The sequence below is a fragment of the Mugil cephalus genome, chromosome 10 (genome assembly GCF_022458985.1).
Source record: "Mugil cephalus isolate CIBA_MC_2020 chromosome 10, CIBA_Mcephalus_1.1, whole genome shotgun sequence".
Lineage (NCBI taxonomy): Eukaryota > Metazoa > Chordata > Actinopteri > Mugiliformes > Mugilidae > Mugil > Mugil cephalus.
In genome coordinates this window covers 27,407,403-27,434,386 of record NC_061779.1, presented here as the reverse complement: position 1 = coordinate 27,434,386, position 26,984 = coordinate 27,407,403, and the positions used below count along the sequence as shown (strand labels likewise).

At 38.7% G+C, this 26,984-nt stretch overlaps 1 protein-coding gene across 11 annotated transcripts in view; it reads left to right on the top strand.

Annotated features, from left to right (window-relative positions):
• Positions 1-25,338, top strand: part of ppp6r3 (protein phosphatase 6, regulatory subunit 3) — a 36,110-nt gene extending 10,772 nt beyond the window's left edge. The window contains exons 7-26 of one of the 11 annotated variants that reach the window (XM_047596827.1): positions 129-241; positions 1,141-1,254; positions 1,449-1,575; positions 1,772-1,924; positions 4,920-5,069; positions 6,592-6,656; positions 6,761-6,876; positions 7,154-7,239; positions 7,449-7,535; positions 7,991-8,088; positions 9,482-9,536; positions 11,602-11,732; positions 15,222-15,337; positions 17,524-17,617; positions 17,718-17,815; positions 19,272-19,467; positions 21,440-21,457; positions 22,891-22,998; positions 23,629-23,703; positions 25,006-25,338. In XM_047596827.1, the coding sequence (XP_047452783.1) occupies positions 129-241; positions 1,141-1,254; positions 1,449-1,575; positions 1,772-1,924; positions 4,920-5,069; positions 6,592-6,656; positions 6,761-6,876; positions 7,154-7,239; positions 7,449-7,535; positions 7,991-8,088; positions 9,482-9,536; positions 11,602-11,732; positions 15,222-15,337; positions 17,524-17,617; positions 17,718-17,815; positions 19,272-19,467; positions 21,440-21,457; positions 22,891-22,998; positions 23,629-23,703; positions 25,006-25,039 (2,034 nt within the window). In that variant the 3' untranslated portion in view covers positions 25,040-25,338. Of the gene's footprint in view, positions 1-128; positions 242-1,140; positions 1,255-1,448; positions 1,576-1,771; positions 1,925-4,919; positions 5,070-6,591; positions 6,657-6,760; positions 6,877-7,153; positions 7,240-7,448; positions 7,536-7,990; positions 8,089-9,481; positions 9,537-11,601; positions 11,733-15,221; positions 15,338-17,406; positions 17,618-17,717; positions 17,816-19,271; positions 19,468-21,439; positions 21,458-22,890; positions 22,999-23,628; positions 23,708-25,005 lie in introns of those variants that run through there. The other 10 variants (XM_047596826.1, XM_047596823.1, XM_047596819.1 and 7 more) reach the window with 10 other exon arrangements.
• The last annotated feature ends 1,646 nt before the right edge of the window (positions 25,339-26,984 follow it).

Genomic DNA, 26,984 nt, shown 5'->3' with positions numbered 1-26,984 from the left:
ATGAATACCAAAACTGGAAATATTTGTTTGTTGTAGTCCTACAGTATGCACAATTTCAGGAGTCATATAAAAGATCAAATATGGTTTATTTTATTCCTCCTCTCTTTTTTTTTCTTCTTTCTTTTCAGAGGCACTCCAACGCTTCCCAGTCACTGTGTGAGATCATTAGACTGAGCAGAGACCAGATGTTCCAGGTCCAGGGCTGCTCAGAGCCTGACCCACTTCTGGCCACACTTGAAAAGTACACACTTGTTCCTAAAACTCATCTAAACTCTACTGTACAGAACAAAAATGTCTTTGTAGTGTTTCACAGGCAGATGGATTTTTGTGAAATCACTTTCCAGTCCATCTTGCCAGGCTAAACCTAAGTGGTTCAACCAGTCAGTATCCTCTCTGAAACTACTGGCAGCGGAAGGCGTGTTTTAGGTTTGACAGTTGATTCGAAATCAACAATGGTGTGTGCGTCTAATGTTCCTTACAAGGAGTGCAAGAAGTCAACATACTGACTATATAGTTACAATTGCTGAGTGCATATGTTGTACATCAACATGATGACATGTGTCAAAGGCAACCGTGCCTCGGCTCTTTGGTTCGTAATGTGAATGTGGGCGGCAGGACGGCGTCATTCGTACTCGGCACAGTACAGGACAACTGGCTAGTGTGGGTGTACCCTAAGTTTTCTACTAAGGCCTGACATACCTCTGTGTACCACCAATAACAACAGATTCTCATTGTTTACAGTTTACCCATCAATAAAATGTCCTAAGAGACAGCTAGTGTTTCTATTGGCGCCATCTCTACAACCACATTCACCTTTAGTAGAGCTAAGTGACTGAAAAGATAAGCAGAGATGGATAGAAAGAAAGGAATAACATCTCAATAACACAACAGCAAACTGTATAATTGGTTAAAGGTTGTATTATTTTAATGTTTATTCTTTAAAGTTTAGTGCTGCCTTTTCCAGTATTTCTGTTCTCTCTTTGCATCTATTTGTTGTTGTGTTAATTAATCTTTGTAACAATTTGAAGAATATAATGTGTTATATTCAAGTGAAATAATGAGTATAGTTGTTGTAATTATCATTATTCATACCAAAACCTGCTTCATATTTATATTCATGTCTGTCTTCTTTCACCTCAGACAGGAAACAGTGGAACAACTGCTGTCTAATATCTTCGACAAAGAGAAGAATGAATCTGCAATTGTCAGTGTCATCCAGATCCTCCTCACACTGTTTGAGACAAGGAGACCAGCGTATGTTCTGTTCTGTTGTCTGCCTTCTATTTTTAATTTGGTTTTGATGTACAGTATGATGGAATTGTTGGAGAACGTGGAAGAATTCAGTTTAAGTTAAAAAAAAAAAAAAAAAAACATTCCCTTCCTGTGACTGTAGACAGAGCCCAAAAGGCTGGTTTGGAAAACATACTCATTACATTTTGATTTTGTAGGTTTGAGGGTCATATGGAGTGCCCACCTGGGATGTCCCACCCTTCATTCTCTGTCAATCACAGTATCTTGGAGGCTGTGAGACCGCGACTCAAAGATTTTCATCAGCTGTTACTGGAACCCCCAAAGGTGAAAACCACACTGACAGCTATGAGCTGTTATTTATGATTATATAATAATAATATAAGTAGTTAACTATAATTACTCCCAACACATTAATTTCCATTTGCAGATTAATTTGAAATCTCGAGTAATTATTATGGATTTATTCATCTACTATAGTCACCTGTGCAAATGCTAAACAATGCTTGTTCTCCACCATCAGAGGAATGTGATGAAGACGACGTGGGGGGTACTGGACCCTCCAGTGGGCAATACGAGACTCAATGTGGTCAGATTGGTGGCCAGTCTGTTGCAAAGCAACACACACAGCATCAACACAGAATTAATCAATCTCAACACACTGGGAGTCATACTTGTGAGTATGATCTATATTTAGATTTTTTTTTATGAAGCTTTTGCAACTTTTATGCCCTTTATAAGCAAGATACTGTATATTAAAATACAGCTGCAGATTTGTGAAGCATTTCAAAGTATCTTCAATAATAATAAAATGTCTTATAGGCTAAGTTTGCCAAAACACAGACTCATGACAAATCTCATTGTCTCTACATCATTCTTTAGACTCCAGTTTGGAGATGAAGATTACATCTTTGTTGTATGATCCAGATAGTATATTGGAAGGATAAAATGTTTGCACAGTTTGTTTAGATGCCAGGGATCATGCAGTCATACCTGCTGTATGGCGTACAAAATGTCTTGGAAAATATTTTTTCTGTACGTACAGTGAGGCCGATGTATATTTGGAAAGTGACACAATCTTCATGGTTTGGGCTGTGGATGCCACCATGTTGGATTTGAATTGAATCATTTGTGATGCAATGGAAGTACAGACTTTCAGGGATTGAACAAAATTATCTTAAGGTTGGGTTTCAGTAGAAATTACGTCAATTTTTATACAGTCTCATTTCAGGAGCTTTTTGACATTTTTAATTTTTTGGAGAGAATCCTTTGCAGGCCATGACTGCCTGAAATCTGGAACCCATGGACATCACCAAACGCTGGGTTTCCTTCTTCGTGATGCTTTGCCAGGCCTCTACTGCAGCTTTCCTCAGTTGTTGCTTGTTTGTTGGTCTTTCTGCCTTAAGCTTTGTCTCAAGCAAGACAAGTGTGTGCTCGATCGGGTTGAGATCTGGTGATTGACTCTGCCATTGCATAATATTCCGTTTTTTGCCTTAAAAACTCCTGGATTGCTTTTGCTCTATGTTGTATCTGGCTGCTTCTGTCTTCAGTCGCAGCATCCATTAAAACTAGTGACTGAGAGCTTTTGGAAGCATGCACTGTTATCACACTGCATCCACCATGTTTTACAGAGGATGTGGTGTGCTTTGGAGCACAAGTGTACTGTGCCTGGATACGGTACGTTTCCCTGGCATGGCATGGTTTAAAGAGGTGGACTTCGGCATGGAACAATTGGTCACACATGCGCCCAACCGCTGTTAAGTATGCGACGCGCTGAATGTAACCACGTAATCATGTCGTATAAAGCAAACTACCATCCCTTCATCCCAACAATGGCAGCAACAAAGGATTTACGTTGGTCAGAGGGAGAGGGTTGACTTGAAGATTGTTTACAAAGACCAAGAAAGTCATGGCAGCTTTGTTATCGGGTCTCCTCTCCATTGCACTGCTGTAACCATAGACATATATACATGGCTGTAACCATGTATGGTTACAGCCATGTATATATGTCTATCTATATATGTCTAACAGTAATTTTGATATGACGTTGCGTCATGCGTTTCAACTTGATGGCGTATTTGTCAGAGGCAACCGTGCCTTGGCCTGCTTGGTTCAGGGTAATGCGGGGGACATTGAAGTGTCATTATTTTGCAGAAACAAAAACTGGGTATAAAACTGCATTTTCTTCCACATAATGTGATTACGCCACTGTGATCATGGACTTGCAGTGGTCATTATGCTGAATGTGCCTTACAGAAACTTTCCCATATTTATGAAACTTGTCTGCACTCTGAACCGCACACAAATGTTTTCACAGTACAATGATCTTTTAATTTTTTTGTGACATGACTAAGTCAGTGACTTACTAGTCATGGTGAACAACCTCCTCAACCGTATGTGCAGGTTCTGGAAAAGTAATATAAGCTGATAATTCAACTTTTGGGAAATTAAGACCCTTAAAAGTATTAAAAAAAGGTCTTATCGTGACTTTATGAGGTCTTAAAATTTGAGATAAATTTTACGTTTGAGTCCAAAAACTACAGATGATCCCATAACATAACAACTGGACTACTATGGGTGCGTTCAAATTTCTGTACGCGGACGTAAATTCAGAGGCACAAACAACGTTTCAAAAGACCAGAGTGCGCCCCGAGTGCGCCCTGGCACTCTTGGTACAAGCACACCATGTCATGGTGCTAGTCACATGTCCACTGTTAGTAACTGCGATCCATTTTTAGCTTCTGTGCCAGTAACGTTGTGCGACCACAACCCAGTGTTAACGTTACACCGCCATCAGTAGCCGCACCTGAAGTGACAGACCTCAGCTAGTAGAACTGTCTTTATTCTGGGTGGAACAGCAATGCTGCGTGTAAACTAGTTTTGAGTTCATGCGTTATACAAGTGTTTACTCTAAATTTGTCTTCAAACTTTGCCTTCGATTTATTCTCCCAGCCTATTTGAATTCTGTTTATGTAGAGATGTAACGATATGAAAATTTCATTTCATGATTATTGTTACCAAAATTATCAGTTATCATTATTATCACAGTATTGTTGAAATGTGCTAAAAGTGTTCAAAAAGTACTTGTATACCCACACTGAAATAATTAACCAATTTTTGTTTTGAAAAAACAAATAATAATCAGACATTGTTTTAATGATAATAAAAATTTGAAATGGTATTACTAAAGGTCACCGTCATTTTACGGTTTATCATGAAACCTGTAATCGTTACATCCCTAGTTGTGTGATGGTGGTCTGTAGTCTTGATCGTAAACTAAAACTGTTAAACTTTAACAACTAAAAAGTTAAAGGTGTCACTGATGTAAATGGTTATGATTCGAAGTGGCGATGAGTTATTAAAAAATATTGAGAAGGCGTTGAAAAAGTCTTAAAGGTATTGAAATTAACTTCAAGATTCCTGTATATACCCTCTGTAAGTACTATGCTGCCCCTTAAACCCGCCTGAGATTGACGTCAGTGATCAAACCAACATTGAAAAACAAATCTATTTAATTGAATTTGTATTTGCATAATAATTTGGAACACAGTGTTTTTGTCCCATTCTTTTTTTTCTTTTTTTTTTCTCCTGGATTCTGAACCACCACATCCATTCTATCCAAATCATGCATTTACTAATGCATCTTCTATAATGTTTGCTTTACTCAACAGGATATGTATTTCAAATACATCTGGAACAACTTCCTCCACATTCAGGTGGAAATCTGCACAGCCATGATTCTGGCTATGCCCCCTGCCACCACAGACACCCAGCATGTCACAGAGCAGGAACATGCAAGGGACAGCATCCTCATCACACATGTAAGATTTGCATACAAGAGAAAATAAATATTGATCAGTTCATAAATGTATCTTTATTTGAAGTTATTGTTTCTCTTCCTGCACAATAGGGTTGGGCGGTATCCAAATTTTGATACCTTCATACCGTCTCCACATTTTACCGACTAATTAAAAATTACGAAGCACACGTTAATTTACACAGACTATCTCGAGTGGGCGGAAACCAGACACAGAAAAAACAAAGAGTCCAGTGGATTTTCCAAATAAAATACCCCGTGCAAACTGCCGGTCGTAAAAACAAACAAAAGCAAAACTTATTAACTGCGTAGCATATTTATACATGTAGAAGCATGTTTAGAAGAAAATGGCCAAATCTGAGCAAGTCAACAAAGTCTGGCGGGCTAAACGCTCGCTTCTGAAACGCTCCCGGTAGGTTTTGAAGTTGCGTGCAAGACGGACCAAATACACGACGCTCACACAAGCGCACCGCGGACGGGCCCAACAGCATCACCACACTGTTGGCTTGTGCCTACACCAACAACTTTTATTAGCAACAGCTTAAGAAGTGCAAATACAACAGTCAAACAATTAAATTAACCTGACCATCCAGAACAGTTTTTGCGCAGAATGCACCGCACACGCACACAAACAGTGGACATAGAATCATTTTTAGGCTTGAAAAATTATATCTTATATTTAATCCTGATCTCCTATATAAGTGCACTGCAATTTTTTTTAATGACTAATGACGGTATTGAAACTGATACTGTTGCTTCTGAAAGACACCGCTGGTCTACCTTATTACCGTATTGCCGCTCAACCCTACTGCACAAGCATTTACTGCTGGGACTATAGCAAATCTGCTTAATATTGGCTGTCATTACGCAGTTAACACACGTGTGTTCTGCTAAATTGAATCATATTGTAATTTTTATAGTAAGATTACCATGAAACCACAATTTAATTTTAAAGAGGTGTAACAATATGAAAAATTCATATATTCACGATTACTGTGACCACAATTCTCACGGTTATCATTATTATCACGGTGTTGTTGAAATTTTATTTTAAAAAAACAATTAAAAAATATGAGCACAGTGAACTTAAGGATGTAGTGGCCGTAGCATCACTGGGTTTACCTTCTACACACCCACTGTGTAAATAGTCTAAGAGCAAATGTATTATTATTATTCTGACCCACACACATTAATGTTACTCCTGGAAAAACAAAACACATTTCAGTGTTTGCTTTGGGATTTGTTTTTAACACGGAACATTTTCTTAGAAAAATTGACTGGACTTGTGTCGGACATCCTGATTGACACGGTTAAAATTTTTATTATTGTTAAAACGATAATAAAAATTTGAAACTGTGATACTAACCATAAGGAATTTATCATGAAAGTTTATCATGAAACCAGTAATCGTTACATCCCTACTGTAACCTGATAAATGTTGGTACGGTTTTAACCTAGATTTTTTTTTGATTTACTGAATTTGTTGTATTTTGGTGTTCTTGTGTTTTGTTTTGTTTTTCAAACAGCTTTTTCAAAAGTGCCAGTTTATTCAAAGAATCTTGGATGCCTGGACCTCCAACGAGAAAGAACAGTAAGTCTTTTTAAGTGAAGAATGCTTGGCTCTAGTGCTAAAGTAGTAATAGTAATAATAGTAAAGAGTAATGTCTAAATCATTGTTATCTATGTGTGTTTTAGGGCGGAAGGTGGTCGACGACGAGGCTACATGGGTCATCTCACCAGAATAGCCAATTCTATAATTCATAACTGTGACAAAGGTGCTAATGGACCTCAAATACAACACCTCATCTCTGGTGAGAACCCCCTTCTCTCACTGCTCATCTTGCTGTGATAAATCATTTTTTCAATGCAATTTACCATCATCATCTTCTGTGAACAGTCTCTATATTGTGTTATGTGTGAAATTCCTATATCGGTGATGACTGGAGGTTAATCTTCTTGTGGCTTCAGCTTCATTCATGCCTAGCCAATTTATTAAAAACAATGTCTATGTGGCATGGATTTCAAAGCGCCGTTTTTGATAAATACACTCCATGTGAAAAACTGTGTGTGTGTGTGTGTGAGACACAGAGCTCCCCGTAGAGGACAGAGAAAAATGGGAAGCCTTCATTTCTGGGCAGCTGGCTGACACAAACAAAAGAAACACTGTCGACCTGGTGAGTAAGCAGGCAATATTAAGCATTGACTTTAATTCCACTACATGTTATTTAGACTCTGGCACATGTATTTTGTGTTTGCTCTGTAGAAAAACACATTAAATTTGTAATGATATTGGTGACGGATTAAAACTCAGTCTATAAAGCAAGGCTTGAATGAAGTGATGACAATTGTCTTGACCTTTTTTCTATAACAAATATTTTATTAGGTGAACACACACCATATCCATTCTTCCAGTGATGACGAGGTGGACTTTAAAGACAGTGGCTTTCACCAGGACTCCTCTCTTCAACAAGTAAGAGCTAAAGATACACAGAGTATATGCCCACAAAGCAGACCCATAGCCACACTGACCTAATTTATGTACAAACATTTAGTAGCCTTTCTGTGAAAGTCTTAAATAGAAGCCCAGTTTTTCTGCTATATTCATCTGTTGAAAAAAAACAACAAACAATCTTGCTCTCTCTTGCTACCATGATTTGATGTTTATTTTACTTAATAACTAATGATGTTCAAGAAACTTCAAATTAAAAAATATATATATATAATTTCTTAATTGTAGCACTTTGCATCTGTTTATGAATATTTTTGTGTGCCCAAGTGTTTTAACCTGACTAGTAAACGTTTTATTCATTCTGTTTTGATAAGACATTTTTCGCATGCATTTGCTATTGTATGTAGTTCAAGTTATGACCAGCTTTGTGTAGTGCCAAGACCTACATCATTATCGTTGGTCCTGGGTTTTGCCAGGCCTTTTCTGATTATCAGATGCAACAAATGACGTCCAATTTTATTGAGCAGTTCGGCTTCAATGATGAAGAGTTTGCTGATCAGGACGATGTTGTGGAGTGAGTACTTATCCTGCATAACTAAACTTGCTGTCTAAATATTACTATGCAACACTGAAGAGACAAGACACTGAAGACATTACAAAGCCATTGGGTATACTTGGTAAATGATTTATTCAATAAACACATTTTCGTATCACTTTAAAAGTAAATTGGAACACTAGGATGATATGTTGGATTCCTATTCCAAGCTCACTTTAATTCGGCTTAATTTTGATCTACTATCAGCTATAACAATTGGACCAAACTGTTATTTTGAAATGGTCATTGTCATTGCCAAGACCATTAAGCGTTGACATTAAAACTACTGCCATTCATTTGAAGATGTCCCGTGTCTACTGCAAGTGTGGCTGTTTTGCAAACACACAATATCGCTTGACGAGAGTAAACCATATCCACCCTTTGTATTGTCATGTTCTGTCTCCTTTTGCTATCCTTAGTATGAGCTGATTTAGATCTTCTGCACTGTGGGTTTTTGGTGTTGAAGACTATCACTTTTACTTTTTACATAAATGGAAGTGGGGAATTGTGGCATAGTGGTCACAGGTTTGCATCCCCTAATGTCCATGGCTGAGGTGCCTTGAGCAACGCACTAACCCCCAACTTCCTCACTGGGTGTTACACAGGCAGGAGCACACTGCTCTGTTTGCACACACTACTGTGTGAAAGATTGGATGGGTCAAATGCAGAGAAAGAATTTCCCTATAAGGGATTACTAAAGGAAAGAGTTGTTCTACATGAAATAAGCAATAAACCCTTACAAATCTGACACCTTTTAAGTGTTTATTTGGCAAAACGTGTTTTTTTTTTTCTTTTACTTGCACAGTTGCTCCCAAGTGTGTGGAACTGGTGTGTGCTTATGTTAACAAATGGGTAGATGTGTCTGTGACTGTAAAGCATTTTAGGGACAAATCGGTAGAAAGACACTGTATAAAAAGAAGACACCATTTCCAATGTGACATTCATTTTATGAGAAGAGGTAAAGAATTTTTATTTTTTTTTATTTTTTAGTCTAGTTTAACAGCCACTTGGACAAATTATTTTCAAGGTTTTTCCCTACTAATGAATATAAAAAGATGTACAGTGCTTTTGACTTTCTATGACTTAAGGTTCCCCAATTTGAGTCCCGTCTTCTAAGTCAAAACCCCAATTTTATTACACACACAGTGACATGGTTGGACACAAAGACACAAAAATTTTAAACTTAGGCTTGTACACATTACTTTTTCAGTAATTTTTGTTGTAGTGAACCCGTTGTGGCCAGCACTAGTTGGTTCTCCATATAATATTGAACATGAAGTGGTGCTGTGTTTCCTGACGACTTGTATTTTGCCACATCTAGGAATGCATTATATAAGTGCGAAACTTACCTCTGTTCTCTCTAACATTACAGTATTCCCTTCGATAGGATATCAGACATCAATTTTTCACTGAATACAAATGAAAGTGTAAGTATTTGGAATATTGATCTTGCATTCATATTTAGTCAAATTGGGTAAAATTGTCATTTAACAAAGTGAAATATATTGTTTTCTCTATAAGACATGTCTTTTGATTCTTGATATCAGTATGGCTGATGTATGGAATATGGGTATTCATTTTGGAAAAAAAAATATAAATAAATCCTAAAAGCTCTTTCCTTTGTGGTTTACAAGTGCTTTTGCATTTTGAATCTGCAGTAAATCTGTTAAGCTACAATATTGGAGGCAGACATGTCAATGTATTCTTCACATGTTAGTTTTCTGCGCGAATCCACATTTGTGGATGTGCATTTTTGTGTTTCCTCTAGGATTTATTTCAGCAGCGGGGGCAGGCTCTCCGCAGAGCCATGGCAGTGTAAACAAATGACACTTGACTGCAGATTTTACTTTTACAACCTCTTTATTGAATGGCCAGTTTAAAATGTCTTTTCAAGTAAAATAAATAAATATAATATAAAAATATAAACAATAAATAATAATTTCTTCATGGGGCTATAGAATCAGTGGCAAAGTTTGCACCCAGGCTCAGAACAATGAATCTTTGCTGTTTTTTTTTTGTTTTGTTTTTTTTTTTATAGAAGAGCTAAAGAATGATTACAAGTGTGAACACATTTTTTTACCTGACCATTTATGAGTCAAGAAAAGGCGAATGATACCTGACTAGCGTCATCTTCATCATGCGCCTTTCTCTTCTTAGAGAAATATTTCAACAAGCTCATCTGAAAAAGCAGTCAGCAATTTCATCATGGCGTGTAGATATCAGCGTAATGCTATCCATTATACCACTTTCACATTGAAAATCCCGGAATTTTTTAGACCTTTGGTGCACTTTTGGTGCACTTTATCGACAAAAGTCCTGGGTTAGACCTAGTATACATTGCAGTTTGTTGATGACCTGAAGAATGGACCAGTCAAACAAACCCCTGCTTTTTCAAAAGGCTGCTAATATTAGAAGAAATCACTGTGTCCTGCACAGTGCCCGATATCTGCTGCCAAATCTCCTCTTTTCCTCGGATGCAGAGCGCTGCCATGATCGTTAAAAAAGTGTGGGAGATCTCTATACAAGCTATATATAAACACAGTTGTCGTTCACCTATGCGCTTCCACTAACGATCGTGTAACAACACATTTGATTTGTTTGATTGAAAAAAAGAAAAATCTCTGCCCTTCAGAGATCAGTCTTTATGGGAGTAGACCAAAACTTGTTTTTGAGCTGAAGCTTCTACAGTGATACAGTCTATCAGGCCATCGAGTCAGAATGTAACAGGCAGATACATCAACATCGGGGCCAAAAATCCGGGTTGACGCGACATTCCTTTTCACATCGAAACCGTGATGAGCTGAGCCGATAAAATCTCGGGTCAGTTGCCGAATCGTTGACCCGGGTCGACCCTTCCACATCGACGAAAAATCTTTTCACTCGATGTGAAAGGGGCTTTACTCACGTTAGTGACACTGCGTGACAATAATTTAATTAACTTAAGCTACCAATATGTTACATAACGTTAGTTGGCCATCAATAAATGTTGAGCAGTTAAACTTGTAAAATCTATTATGAGTTATCTTAAGCTAATAAGTCTACCTTTTCTTTGGTGAGTCGCTGCCCTTTTCTTTTTTCCAAGATCACACTCCTCTGACTTTCTGCCCTGGTGCCTGAGTGCTTGACATGATGTCATGATGCTGGACATGACAATCTTGCAAGGAATTAACAACATAATACCCCCACACCCCACCCCGCCCTCCCAAAGAGTAGATACTGAGCAAGATAGTTATCTATTGTTTACCTTAGTACTCACGAGTACCCCCCCCCCCCCCCCCCAACAGGACTCTGCTGTGAAGGTGGACACGTGTGATGGTGATGGTGATGGTGGTGTATTTGTGACAATAAAAAAAAAGAAGAAAGAAATTTGAAGGAGCGGCGGCTAGGATTTAGGGATGGCGGCCTGCCACTCCTAAATGAATGTAGAAGAAACACTGATTTTGTATGGGTATAACCAGTAATTTTCTAAGTATGTGACATGTGTTTTTCCAGGCAAGTATGACTTTGTTTGAGGCCCGCTGTAAGGAAAAAATCCAGCAGTTTGAAGATGCTTGTTCAGATGAGGAGGATATCTGGGATGAGAAAGATGTCACCTTTGCACCAGAGGCACAGAGACGCCCAAGGTGAGTTAAACGCAAAGAAATTTTACTCTTATTGAATTGGTTATCGGAGTTTGAAATCATCATTGTTTCACATATGTAGCGCAGTAAGGACTTGTCTGTTGTGTTTTCATTGCCTTTGATTATGTAAAAATGTCATACTCCATGGAATATGTTGGCACATTGCAATGTATCCATTCCCAGTTATGACAACATCTTCTGCCAGGCATGCTGATGAGAGACTTGATCTGGAAAAGGCCTGATCCAATTGCTGTGCTCTAGCACTTTGTCAAAGAAGATCTGCTAGGTTTCGAACTGAGTGAACAGCAGAAGTATTTGGACTATTGCAGCATATTTTGTCTGAGTGGTTGGTGGTCATTGCCTTTGAGTCATGGTTGTGTTCTTATCTGTTGTGTTTCAGACAAAAACTCAAAATACAGTGGGTAAAATAAGTGTTGAACATGTCACAATTTTTCATAGTAAACATATTTCTAAAGGTGCTATTGACATGAAATTTTCACCAGGTGTTGTAACAACCCAAGTAATACATACATAGAAAGAAACCAAAACAAACAAGTTGAAAAATTAAGTTATGTGTAATAATGTAAAATAACAGAGGAAAAAAGTATTGAACACACACAGAAAGGGAGGTGGAAAAAGGCATGGAAAGCCAAGACACCAGCTGAAATCTATCAGTGATCAGAAAGCTGTCCTGCCCCTCAGTGCAAATTAGGCATGTCACGATTACTTGATTTCACAATTAATCGCGGTATTAAGCGCTACAATTAATTGATTGTAACATTTCCTGAATACCGTCAGAAAATATTATGCTGGAACCATAGTTAAGGGCAACTCAAACGGAACGAAAACAAAGTCATGCAACACCCATGCAGCGTTTCCTCTACATTCATTTTGGAGCGGCGGGTCGCCATTCCTAAATCCTAGCCACCCCTCCTTTAAATTTTTTTATTGATACACCACTGCTGCATGTCTCCGGCATGTCTCTCAGGTACTCGCAACTACTAAGGTAAACAACAGATAACTATCTTGCTCAGTATCTACTCTTTGGAGTTCATAATCTACCGGCTACCACCGGTCACTTTGTAAACTTTCTCAAGTGTCTCGATCCGCTGGACGGCGCTCGGGTTATCAATAAAGAACGAGGTTATTGTTGCCAGAAGTTTAACACCACATGTCCGTTTCTGTTTATAATTTCCTCTTTTGAGCGCTGACGTTCTCGCTAAACGCTGGTAATCGTACTAAGGAAAACTGTAATCGTGACATCCCTAGTGCAAATTAATGTAATCTGGTTCAGTCCAAACTGATGGCCTGTAAAAAGGTGTGTCATTATCAAGGTGTCACACAAGGAACATCTCATGATGGGTAAAAGCAAAGAACTCTCTCAAGACCTTCACAACCTTATTGTTGCAAAACATTCTGATGGCATTGGTTACAGAAGGATTTCTAAACCTCTGAACGTTCTAGTGAGCACTGTTGGGGCCATAATCCAGAAGCGGAAAGAACATCACTCGACCATAAACCAGCTATGACCAGGTTCTCCTCACAAGATTTCTGACAGGAGAGAAAAGAATAATCAGATGAGTTGTCCAAGAGCCAAGGACCACTAGTGGAGAGCTTCAGAAAGACCTGGAATTAGCAGGTACAATTGTTTCAAAGAAAATAATAAGCAATGCACTCAACAGCCATGGTCTGTATACATGCTCACCATGCAAGACTCCATTTCTGAAGAAACAGCATGTTGAAGCTCATTTAAAGTTTGCTGCACAACATTTGGACAAGCCTGTAAAATACTGGGAGAACATAGTCTGGTCAGATGAGAGCATAATTGAACCCTTTGGATGCTATCACACACCATGTTTGGAGGACAAAATGCACTGCACATCACCATACCGACAGTGAAGTTTGGATGCGGGAGCATCATGGTGTGGGGCTGTTTTTATGCATACTGGGCATATACTGGGAAACTTAATAAAATTGAAGGGAGGATGAATGGAAAAATGTATCAAGACATTCTTGAGAAAAATGAATGAAGATGAAACAAGGGTGGACATTTCAGCAAGACAGTAATCCTAAACACAGAGCCAAGGAAACTTTCAACTGGCTTCAGAGAAAGAAAATAAAGCTGCTACAATGGCCCAGCCAATCACCTGACCTGAATCCAATTGAAGTTCATAGAAGAGGCCCACGGAACCTTCAAGATTTAAAGACTGTTTGTGTGGAAGAATGGGCCAAATTCACCCGTGAGCAATGCATGTGACTAGTTTCTCCAGACAGGAGGCTTCTAAATATCAGTAAGCGTGTTCAATACTTTTTCCCTGTGTCATTTCACATTATTACACATAACTTAATTTCTGAACCTATTTGTTTTGGTTTCTTTCTATGTATGGATTACTTGGGTTGTTACCAACACTTGGTGAAAATTTCATGTAAGTTGTATGTATGTTAATAACACCTTTAGAAATATGTTTTGTATGAAAACTTATGATGTGTTCAATATTTATTTTACCCGCTGTATATGATACATGTCAATGGCTAGTGTGGTAATGGTGCTTTTGCTCATTGTGAGTAGGTAAACTAAACAATGTAGATTTCCCTTAACGTCACACTCCCAATAGGCTTAAGCAATCTTTTGCAGATCAATATTATGACTACATTTCCAGTAACAGTCAGCACAAGTGATTGAAGGTAAATGCTCAAAAGTAACTATCAGTGGATAGGAGGAAAGGGAACTGGACTTGTTGGGTTTCTTGAAGGCATTTCACTAGTCATCCAAGGGGCTTCCTCACTTCTAAATGAATGATGTGGAATTTATTTTTTTGTTGTTGTTTGCTTGTTTGTCTAAGGAACATGTCTGAATAGGTTAATAGACACTCACCTGTTGTTGGAGGAATTTGTTTTGATGCTATTCTCCCCTCAATGAAGGGTACTCTTAATGACCCATTAATAGCCAGACATTCCAGACTGAATGTGAGAACAGGGGTGAACCTTTTTAAGGACAGATATTAAGACTTTGTTATGAATAGATGGCAGATTGTATCTCTGTCCGGCTCCACTGTTCAGAGAAGGTTTTTACAATTTTACATCAGATGTCCTCTTCTAAAACCATGCGTCTGGACACCGTAAGTGGTAAACAAATGGAACATGTATTTAGACCATTAGAACATTAAGTGCTGATTCAGTGGTGATTTATCAACTTGTCAACATACACATTATCATATTAGACATTGCGACACTTCTTCTTGGTACCCAATACCTAAAATTGCAGACCACATTTGACCCTGGTTTGCCTGAGAATGTTTCCTCAATCTTTACTGAATGGCTGGGTCAAACCCATATTCTTCTAAACCTGCCAAATGTGTGCTGAAGTTACTAAATATCCCTTGCCCCATAATGATTTAAGTAACTAATTAAGATTTATTTACTTGCCTTAACACATGAACTGTATCTTGCTGCAGATTATCAAATTACACTTAATTTATTTGTCCATTTCAGGAGTTCAGGCAGCACAGACAGTGAGGAGAGCACAGACTCGGAGGAGGAGGATGTGAAGAGAGATCCATTTGAAGCACCTAACTCTAGCAACGATGACAGAATGGAAGTTGACACAGGTTGGTTTAGCAAAGAGTACCACACATCAAGCCAATAACAGAACAAGTCTGAGGGTTCAAAGAGTTTGAAATTTCCATGTGCAGCTACCTGTCTGTTTGTGGCTTTCCTTAATGGAACTACGCATGCATCCTGTTCATACTGCAAAGAGTGTGCACACGTGCGACCCAGACCACCTCCAAATCTCTTATCTCAGCCCTGGGGGTGTTCACATCTGTCTTCCTTGTCTACTATTCATTAATACACAGAACAAGGTGTTACAATCCCTTGTGCCATAATCCAAGGCAAAACTCATTTAGAACCCTAGTCCAACTGAAAAAGCAACCAGCAATCAGCTACTAACTAGCCTAGCCAGTAGCAGTAGGTAATAGAGGTGATGGGACATGCAACTACACTTCAACCAACATCTCTCCCCTGACAAGATCAGAAGTAACACACAAGAAAACACCAGCTAACGAGCCTAGCCAACAGCAGTAGGCAGTATGGGGTATCACTGGGGTTTTCAAGTGGGCACCTCCCTTCACCAATGTTTCGTTAAGTTAGACCCACAACACCTCAAGATGGCTTAACAGTGAGCTCCAGCTCCTGGAGTCACCCTATTCAATGCAGCCACCACGCCACTGTGTGACTTTCAATCGACAGATTAGATCAGCCTTACTTCAACTGCTAACTACTAACGCTACACAGCTAGCCTTACCTTTAGCGCCCCCAGCTAGCGTGTTTCCTCCTTAACCACAGCCACTCACTCGCTCCGCTGCCAGCGACATGTTGTTTACAGCGACCTGCGAATGCCCAACTCCTACAGGAGAGCAATTTTGGATTTTGCAACAAATCCACAGCAACCACTCCAGCCTCGTTGCTCAGCTTCTGCACTGGCACCAATTATTATGGGGATCAGATTTATTTATATCAGTATCCATTTATATCAGTACACCAGAATATCAAACCAAACCAAAACGTCAAAAGTAAGGAAATGCATTAGACAGAGACCAAGACGCCCGTTGTTGTAGATATCTTTATCCTACTTTAATGCAAACAGTCCTTCAAAACCACGTGAACCCCAAAAGAAAACAATGGAGTGATTGCACACTTACTAAAATTGAAATGGTCAGTGCCTGGGAGTTGTCACTGTGTCCTTAATAGTTGTTTTTGAGAAGAGACTGTAGATCGGATTTGAAACGCTAGCATGGCAATGCTGTTTTCCCGTGCATTGTCAAATTGTAAGTATTTTGTTTCTTCACATGTAGTCCTGTAAAACTAATCAGTCTAACTTTCAATCAGTATTACACTCTAAGTTGGTGTAGGCAACATTTATTATTGCATCAGAGCATCAAGATCCTGGGTTCTGCTTAAGGTTTCCTTTCTGTAAAGGGTAGTTTTTTCCTTGCCACTGTTGCCTTTGTGCTTGCTCTGGGGTTTCAGGCCAGGTGTTTCAGTTACTGTCAGTTCTCTATATTTTCTGGACATACAGAAGAATCAAAAAATTGTTTCTATCTCACCATAAAATAACACTGCACATATAAAATAAACACTCAAGAAAAACAAAGTACAGAAAATCAATATATGTACCACAGTGGCGGTAGTGCAATATAGTAGTACCTTGTTGAGGTGTACATGGACAGTTAAGTGTGCTTTACATAATGTAAAACATTACTTCATTGTGACAGTAGAAACAATTCATATTTACAGCTCTTCCCAAATCATGTACTATATTTTTTAACATTAGGCTAATTGCAGACTTTTTGTGTTAACTTTAAACAACAAAATACATTTATGATAAATTCTAACTTCTAACTGAATGAATGACCACTTGTTATTGGAACATAGGCCAAACCACTTGTGGCAAAACCACGGTCCTTTTTCCATTTCTGACATTTGACAGAAATCTCGGACTACTCTAAAACAGAGGACACTACCCAACTGGCTTGTCCTCTACCTTCTCTGCAAAGCAGGGTTAAGCAATATTACTAATTATTTATTAGAAAAAGAGAAGACAAAAAAAACTAATGAAATGATTCACTGCTGATTCAAATGCGATATCAATTTTGGGACCAACACATTATTTTTTTAGGTCCCGTGTGGACAGCTAACTTCGATGACATCCCCATGGACACGGGTACATCCATAGCTCCAACTTCCAGCTCAAACAGCTCTGCATCCTCTCCTTTGTCCTCCTCCTCTTCCATAGAAGCCCCAACTGAGGCAGCATGGCGCTCCTCTTCTGCTGCTACCTCCAACTCTGAAGCTGGCTGGGCTGATTTCTCCAACTTCAACCCTATCGGGTAGGATATCCTTACAGTATTCTTACAGTATCAATCTCAATTTTTGTGGGTGTTATTGTCTTTAAATCCTCAAAAGTAAATGGAAATTTCCATTTTTCAGCCCCAAAGATCCTCTGAGATGCAACTCTCCTGTTGCTATGGAAACCAGCATAGAGACTTCAGACCCTTTGGGGGTCAATGCACCCACACAGGACGAAGGTAAGATCGTGACACACACCAGTTTTACATGACTAATATAACATTCAAACACGTTTGGCACTCAGTCCAGTTATCCCACTGACAGTCCGGACATACACCATATTGCCAAAGTATTTTCTCACCCGTCTAAATAGGCAAGTCCCTGGGCATGCAGACTGCTTGTACAAACATTTGTGAAAGAGTGGGTCACTCTTAGGGGCTGAGTGAATTCCAGTTTGGTACTGTGATAGGTTGCTACCTGTGGAACAAGTCTAGTTGTGAAATTTCCTCACCACTAAATATTCCATGGTCAATTATCAGTAGTACTATAACAAAGTGGAAGCAATTGGGCATGACAGCAACTCAGCCACAAAGTAGCAGGCCATGTGAAATGACATAGTGGGCTCAGTGGATTGTGAGGTGCATAGTGCACAGAGGTCACAAATTTTCTGCCGAGTTGATAGGTACAGACCTTCAAACTTCATGTGGTCTTCAGATTAAGTCAAGAACAGTGTGTAGAGGGCTTCATGGAATAGGTTTCCTTAGCCAAGCAGCTGCATCCAAGTCATACATTCCCAAGTGCAATGAAAAGTGTCAGATGCACGCCGCCTTTGGACTGTAGAGCAGTTGAGACGTTGTCTGGAGTGAATCACGCTTCTCTATCTGGCAGTCTAATAGACGAATCTGGGTTCGATAGTTGCCAGGAGAACGGTACTTCTCTGACTACTGTGAAGTTTGGTGAAGGGAGGGTTATGGTGTGGGGTTGTTTTTCAGGAGTTTGGCCCCTTAGTTCCATTGAAAGGATCTCTGAATGCTTCAGCATACCAAGACATTTTGGAAGTCCATGCTCCCAACTTTGAGGGAACAGTTTGGGGATGGTCCCTTCCTGTTTTAACATGACTGCGCACCAGTGCACAAAGCAAGGTCCATAAAGACATGGATGAGCGACTTCGGTGTGGAAGAACTTGACTGGCCTGACCTCAACCCAGTAGAACAGTACTCCACTGTGAGTGTATGCTTGTGAGTGAGTGATGTTTGTTGGTTGGAGAGGTGGGAGAGGCCGTTGGTGCAGATTGGCAGCCATGTTTACGTCAGTCTGCCCCAGGGCAGCTGTGTCTGTGACTTTTTGAGTTTACCACCACCAGGGTGTGACTGTGTGAGCGAATGAATAATGTAAACAGTTTTAAGCGCTTTGAGTATCTAATGGAAAAGCACTATATAAAGCCAATGTATTATCATTATTATTATTATTATTATTACTATATGCATAAAGGCAGATGAGCGAATAAGTTTGGCAATATAGTCTAATTAGAAAGGATATTTTACACTTATACTCTCTTGTGTGTATGATGTCTCTTCACAATTTATTTTCTGCAGTATAATTTAAATCACACAGTTACACTTATTGATGTATTCATCTACTGCCACAGTATCCCTTTAGACCTGAATCGAGTGTCTCTTTCTTAACATACTTCAGACCGTGATTCATGGTTGGGTACCAGTGTGGGTTCTCCCTCTTCCACTTTACCTAAGGACCTCGGGAGAGATCGACCAGAGGAGGAAAATGCCTGTTCTGAGCAGCGCAGCATCACGGAGACCGTCATCAATGGCTCTATGAAAGAAACAGTCAGTCTCACTGTTGATGCCAAGACTGAGACCGCTGTTTTCAAGAGGTTCGCCAATCACATCTACACAATATAACACTTTCTTATGTAGATATTGATGCCTTTTACCAGAATGGTTACTTGTCATGTTATATCTCATTAGTGTTGTCGAATCCGTTTTATTATAAGTACCCTTACATGTGATGTGTGCACATGTCCTATAGTGATTTCTGGTTTGTCTATCTAATAATTTTTGGTCACTATAGTTTGGGTATGTTCTTCACATCAATGGTTAAATTTGAATATTCAATTCAATTTTTATATATTGTATAAATATATATATTATTTTTTATATATTGATACAAATTGTCTCAAGGTGTTTTTCAAAATTTGGCCTGAAGCCTCCAGAGTAGCCTGAAGGTGGCAGTGAAAAGGAAAAACTCCCTTTTAACAGGAAGAACCTTGAGCAGAATCCAACTCATATGGAGGGACGCATCTGACTAAGACCAGTCAGGTAGAGACAGAAAAGAGAGAGAACAGAACAGCAGGAGAAACAAGATAAACATACTTCTGTCATAGATGAATACATCTGACATATATAGTCTGATGATAATTCAAAGCTGATGATGTTATATGACAGTGTGAGAATATAAGAGGAATCATAGGCAGGTTGGAGCATTGTTCATTCAGGTAGGAGTGGATAACTGCAGGTCATGAAGACTGAGCAGGTTGATGAGACCACGACAGATGTAGTTTATGGAGCTCCATAGGTCAGAAACACAACTCCAGGCCAGAGACACTCACAAGAAGATGGAAGAGAAGTGGAGGGGAGAGGGAGACACAGAAGTTAACAGGAGACAGCTTGGTAGAGCATTCATTACACAGAATTAGATGTTACAATCCCTTGTGCCAAAATCCCAGGTACAACATATTTAAAAACCCACTATTAATAATCAAAGAGACTGAGCCTTCATGTTTCACAAAAGATCAAATGAGGGTGAAACAATACATTTCATGGTTCAATATGTAGCAAAACATGGTGGGCTGTGGTGATTGTTGAAAAGTCGCTATTTTTCACTTCAGTAAAACTTCAGCAGGAGACAGGAAACTGTTTTCATTAACTCTGCTTTCTTGACTGTACTTTCATACAAGGGATAGCTTAGGGCTACTGAGCTCTTCTTTTCCCTATCCGCCCTATAATAAACCGGCTCTGTACTTCAGCTGTTTTCAATACCTTTGTGTGTTGCAATGAACATTCCTACTGCCCTTATATTTTTGTGTCTCTGAGCCAGTGGGGTATATACAAGGCATCAGCGAGGGATGTGTGTTGCTATCCTTTGTCTAGACAGTAATATGGCTGGGTGATGGTGATTCAGATACAGTCATGTTGGAAGTGTTTTCTGAGTAGGCAACACAGAACAGTGCTTGAAGACAGTACATTTTTTATTAACTATATTCTCTTCCTCGTCTTAATAATCAGTACAGAAACTTTATGAAGTAATGTGTGAAATCCACTATTGTCAGCTTCCCTAAACTCTAGCATGTAATTATTGGATATTTATGTGCACCAAGGAATTTTCTTGCCAAGCACATGGATTCAGGGGCATACACAAGTAATTCACAGACAAATATAAATAATGAAACAGTTGAATGCAAAACCTAAATTTACAAACAGGCATTAAACTGTGGATGCGGTACCAAACGGTCCAATATTATATTGACAACAGTGACATCCTTATTATGGATTTTCATTTTCTTTTTTTCTTTTTTTTTTTTTTACGGTTTACAACCATCAGCCCTAAAAAGGCGAAATGGCTTAATATTGTTTAATGATAAAGTTGCAAAGATGCCTCCTTAGGAAAATATTTGCTAATACAACTTCCTCAAATCTGGTTGTCCTCTGGCCATTTGTTCCGCTGTCAATGCTACATTATGTTGTCTGTCTTTCTGAGTAAATAACAGCATAATGAACTGAGTGACAGTTACAATCTGAGCTTCCCCTCTCTCTCCTGCTGTGCGTTGTGGGTGTGGTCTTCCTCAGAGTGTTGAAATCTTATCGGTATGTACAGCCAATCAGAGATCAGCCTGCAGCCGTAATGTAGTCTTGTTGTCACGTCAACCACCAACTTTTATTTTCCGAATTTTGATTTTTTTGGTTCCAACTCCTTGTTTTTTCCCCATCTCCATTCTGCATGTGTTTCTATCAAAGGTCTTGTCCAAGTGCATTTTTTAATTTATGTAATTTTGGTTTACAATGTATTCTTATGGCTTCTATCTTAACAGTCAAAGTCAACAGAACCAAATTATGTGGAAACAAATGACACAAGTGAAATTGCCCCAACTTAAACAACATTTTAAGTGGTGTTGATTGGATTTTGCTTTGAAATTCCTTTTAAGTTAATAGAATTTTTATTCTTCTGTTCATTATGATTTGCTTTACCTATAGCTGCCTCCTTTTTTATTTGGCTCTTTTGCCAGTGTCTTCTTAATAATTTCTAACACTTTCAAGACAAAGTGAAAAAAGATTATCAGGTTCTGACTGATTATATAACTGTGATCACAAATTAATTAAAATGCTAATATTTGATTAAGTAATATTATAACCTCACCCTTGTGCAGTAATAAGAATGACCAGAAATATTTTCCATCTTTCCTGTCATTGAGTATGAATACAATTTCTACAGTTCTTAGTTGCAACAGTAGAAATTATATATATTAAAAAAACTTGGCTTTTGTAACCTCAAAGTAGAAAGATAAATGCATTTTTGTTATCAGATGCTGGTTTTGATGCTGCTAATCTAAATCAAATCACAAATATTTTACCTGTATATTGTAGGAAAGTTTCATTACAAAAACCACCATGAGCGTTTTCTTCCCACCTTATTTTAGATTAGATCATATTCAACATTATCGTCATTATCCAAAAAACTTTAAAAAAGTCAACTTTTGAGAAGACGCTACTCATTCAAGTAGCGAAACTTCTTCTGCCCTTTTAATTGTTTTTTGGATACACCATGAACCTTCAGATTTATCCTCATTGCAGGTACATGAACGACAAAATGCAAACTGATAACATTGGATTAATGCTGTTGTATTATATTTGGATGTTTGTGGGTGTTTTGCTTGATTGCGGTCTCATTAAGTTATTGGTGGTTTTCTGATACAAAGCAGGACTGACGGCTGGTTAATCTATTTTGATATTAATGATCTGTATCAGTTCAGGCCCACTGTTTGCTACAAAGTAGATGTTATCATGACTAATTAATCAGGAACAGTTGACTTAATCCATTTGCTGTACATTTTAATTCATAGTTCATAGTTATCCCATTTCAACACAACCATCCTCTGTTTTGCTGGGTTCTCTGTCAATCAGTTCAGCATGCGTCACTCTTCATATCTCACTGTGTTCATTGTGTTCCTGTGGGGAGGTACTTGTTGTAAATCACTTGTGATTGGTGTAACAATGTATGTCTGCTTGTGTCTGTGTTCCAGTGATGAAGAGAAGATTGTTTCTTCAAAGAAGTACTCGGTAGGGGAATGTGTGGATTCAGAGACAGCAGGCACCAACAGCTCACCAACCACCTACTGTCCAAAAACGGGGTTAGACACATGCACAGACACTTACCTGCATACAAAATGAAAAGAAGTGTCTGCTAATAATGCAGTCACAAATTAATACATTGTATATATTTTTGTATTTATTTTTAATTTTTTTATGCTGCAAAAACAAAACAAATCTATCTCAGTTAGGCAGGAACATGTGATAAAGTCAACGGGTTGCTAATGTTCTATGAAACAAAAAGATGTGTACAGAAAACGTCAGTGGTGGATAATCTCAGAAACCTTTTTACGAAAATAACAACATTCAGTTAGTGAAGAACAGTGTTGGATCGTGTACAATAAAGAGTAAGTGTTCACCAGATCAAATACCAAGGGTTCACCACCAGGTGTATAACATTCACATGCCTTTGCCAAAAAAAACAAAAAACACACACAATTGGTTGTAATTTTTTTGTATATGAACCCAACTGTGTGCAACCTTGTCAGATACCTTTGTTATTAACATTTTATATTTTAAAACATACTTTAAAAGCTGTATTTGGACTTAATTATAAATTGTGTGTTGTCTGGTGTTCATTTGAACATGATCTAACATATTACGAAAGTTTTGTTGAAAGAGTTCTAGCCTATTTAGTGTTTGTTTCCTCTCTCCTTTTATGTTCTGGTAAGCAGTGAGAAATGTCACTCCACTGTGGAGCTTCCCAATGGTCCTCTAGAGGAAATGTCAGCTGTAGAGGAAGCCAGGTAAGTCTGGACTGTCTTGGTAAGCAGTGGGAGGCTTTGGTGTAGTCTGAATGTGTTTCTGTGTTGCACCACTAAACTAAGAAACCCCCCATTGAATTGTTTTTTATGATGTGTGCAGACCTGTCATTTAAGCATCTCATTGTTACTGTACAGTACCAGTCAAAATTTTGGATTCACTTTCTTAACCAATGCTTTTTCTTTATTTGTATTATCTGTACATTGAAGTTTAATACTGAAAACATCAAAACTATGGAGGAACATATTTGGAATTATGTAGTATACAAAAAAGTGTTTAACTAACCCAAATATGTATTATGTTTTACATTTTTCAAGGAGTCGGCACAGGCTGCCTTGATAACTGCATGTACTTCTCTCAATCAATGGTTTTCCAACAGTCTGGAAAGCATTCCTAGAGGCATTGAGCACTTGTTCCTGCTTTGTCTTCACTCTGTGGTCCCTCTTCCCACAGCGTGTCTGTTGGGTGACTGGATGCCAGATCATTTGATGCAGGACTCCTTCACCCTCCATCATGGCCAAATTGCCCTTGCATACCCTGGGGGTGTGTTTGAGGTCAATGTCCTGTTGGAAAACAAATGATGGTCCTACTAAGTTCAAACCAGATGGAATGGCACATTAATGCAGAATGCCGTCATAGTTAGAGCCTTGAATTTTCAATACATCAGGAACAGTAGCACCAGCAAACCACCATCACACCTTATCCGTGCTTCATTGTGGAAACCACACATGCAGAAATCACTCGCTCACTATCCAGTCCCTGGATTTTTATTCTTCATCAGTAGTGGATCTTTGTAGCAATTCATCATTTAGGGCCTGATTTATGAAGTGAACAGCTGATGTTGTGATGTGTCTCTCACTTAAACTTGGAAACATTTATGTGGGTTCTAATCTGAGGTGCTGTTAATTTGCAGTTTCTGTGGGTGCAGACAAGCAGAGAGAAAGTGACATGCTACCACATAGTCCCACTGCAGCAATATTGCTGGCAGTGCTGACAGAGCTGTAGCTTCTGTAGCTGGTAGTGTGAACACACAATAAGGCTGATAACTCAAATTAACTTAACTGTTAATTGAAAGTCTTTCCAGGTGACTACCTCATGAATCTGATTGAGAGAATGCCAACAATGTGCAGTGCTGTCATCAAAGCAAAATCGGGCAGTGCCATGTGTCCCTTAACAGTTTTGATGACTTCAGTATTAATCTAGTTTATGTAATTAATAGCTGCTCTTAACTTATTCTGTTGCTCTAAAAATCTGTATCTCTTTTGCTCTTTCCTTTTCCCGGACAGGAATTCAGAGCCAACTGTAAATGGACCAGTGTGAAGGTCACTTGCCAATGCCAATGGCCAGTCTGTTCTGCCATGCAGGGCACTCCTCCTGGCCAGCCAGCAGAGACCACTGCTTAGTGCTGTGCTAAACACATGCCCCACTAGGACCAGCAATACTCCCATTGGCTTATCACTGACGGACAGGTGTACAGACAAAGGATGAACTGAAAAGCAAAACAGGAGACACTCAAATGGATACAGAATATTTTTTTCTGCATTTGTTTATTTACTGTTGTTCTTATGAGGTGATGTGTGACTGATATCTTGACAAACAAAATTAAATGGTAAAGTTGCTATAGTTAAAGAAATGATTGTATGAATAAAATATTTTATAAAATATATATGTGTGTGTGTGTGTGTGTGTGTGTATATGTGTGTATATATATACACACTCACACACACACACGCACACAAACAATGAAAATAAGAGGAATCACCACAGAAAAACAAGTGATTTGTGACTTAATGACAGAGCCGGCTTGATCGTTTATACTGCATAACAAACTGACAATTAATACACCAGTTTTGGCTGTACTTTAAATTCCCACTCGCTGTTGATCTGTGTATTTGCTCAAAGCTTCCCCTACAAATTGAACACAATTTGCAAACCACACAAAGTTTTATTTTGCTGCAGTAATTTGTCAGTGTTTCTGTCTTGTGTTCTTCTTTGTAAAATTTGACAGGCATTTTAGTACTGATGTTTTATTATCATGGAAGGAACTAAAAGAATTAACTCCTAAAAAGCCATACCAACATCTCCTTTTAACAAGCTGCATATATTCTAATTAGGTTCAACCCTTGCAGCTAAAAGCCACTTTTCGACTCTCTACTACAGTCTTTGTCTTTGATCGAAAACTATTACTTTAATCTCAAGGCTTTTTCTGGCTCTCGGTGCCAACAATGCCATTGTTGGTTGAAGATGCATCTCCGAACTGTGATTTCAAATAGTAAGTAAAGTTAAAATGCATGGTAAAAACTAATGACATGCAGGGGCTTGAAATTAAACTAGTAATTAGTTTAGCAGATGTTTTCCATACTGAGGAATTATCCCGTGCCCAGACTGGTGGAGCCACATGAAACTTGGTCATTATTTTTTTTTCCTTAAAATCTAAGGTAAAGTAAGTTTTGAGCCTTAATTTAAAAGAGTCAATGGAGGTGGCAAGTCTAACAGAGAGAGAGGGGTGCTGTTCCACAGTCTGGGGGCAGCTACACTCTAACCCATACAGTTACAACCCCCCCCCCCCCCCCCCCCCCCCCCCCCCCCGAGTGACAGGTAAGTATTGGGCTGTTAACAGACACTACTGAAGCAAGTTCTGATGGGTTACACTCGGAATTTCATATTTAAACCTCAACTCTCCACCAGTATCTTAGAACTGAAGCTGCTTGGATGAGTGGCTCTATAAGTCCAGTTGCCCTTTTTTTTTTTTTGAATGTGGGATTTATTTTTCTTAATAAACCAGTTGATAGCATATCAGGAGGGGCTGTACATGCCTTCTAGCCTGGGTATATCTTTAGAAGCCGGAGAGTGGCTAACCATTCAGATATCAGATATGCCAGGCTATTAATTTAAGCAATCCATGACTGTCTGTCATAAGTTTTAAAAAGAAAAAAGTTCACAAAGCTTTTTTCCTTTCGAAACGTATCACAAACTGTCAACTCAAGTTTGCTGAAAAGGGAATAAATAACTATTTACAAACAGTAGTGTGGAGACTTGGCCGTATCTTCTTTCAAAACTACTGAATTACTGAACAATTTGCAGAACATTACTGGAAAAAAAATGCACCGCATTTTACTGCTTTCAAACCCTCGTCTGCTAGCTTTCTTCTTCATTTCTATAGTAGAACGTTACTGCCACCCTGTAGTCCATATGAGTCACTGTTTGAATATTTAACTTAAAATATTCAGTGAATTAATAACTTTTCCCATATTTGAATCATTTT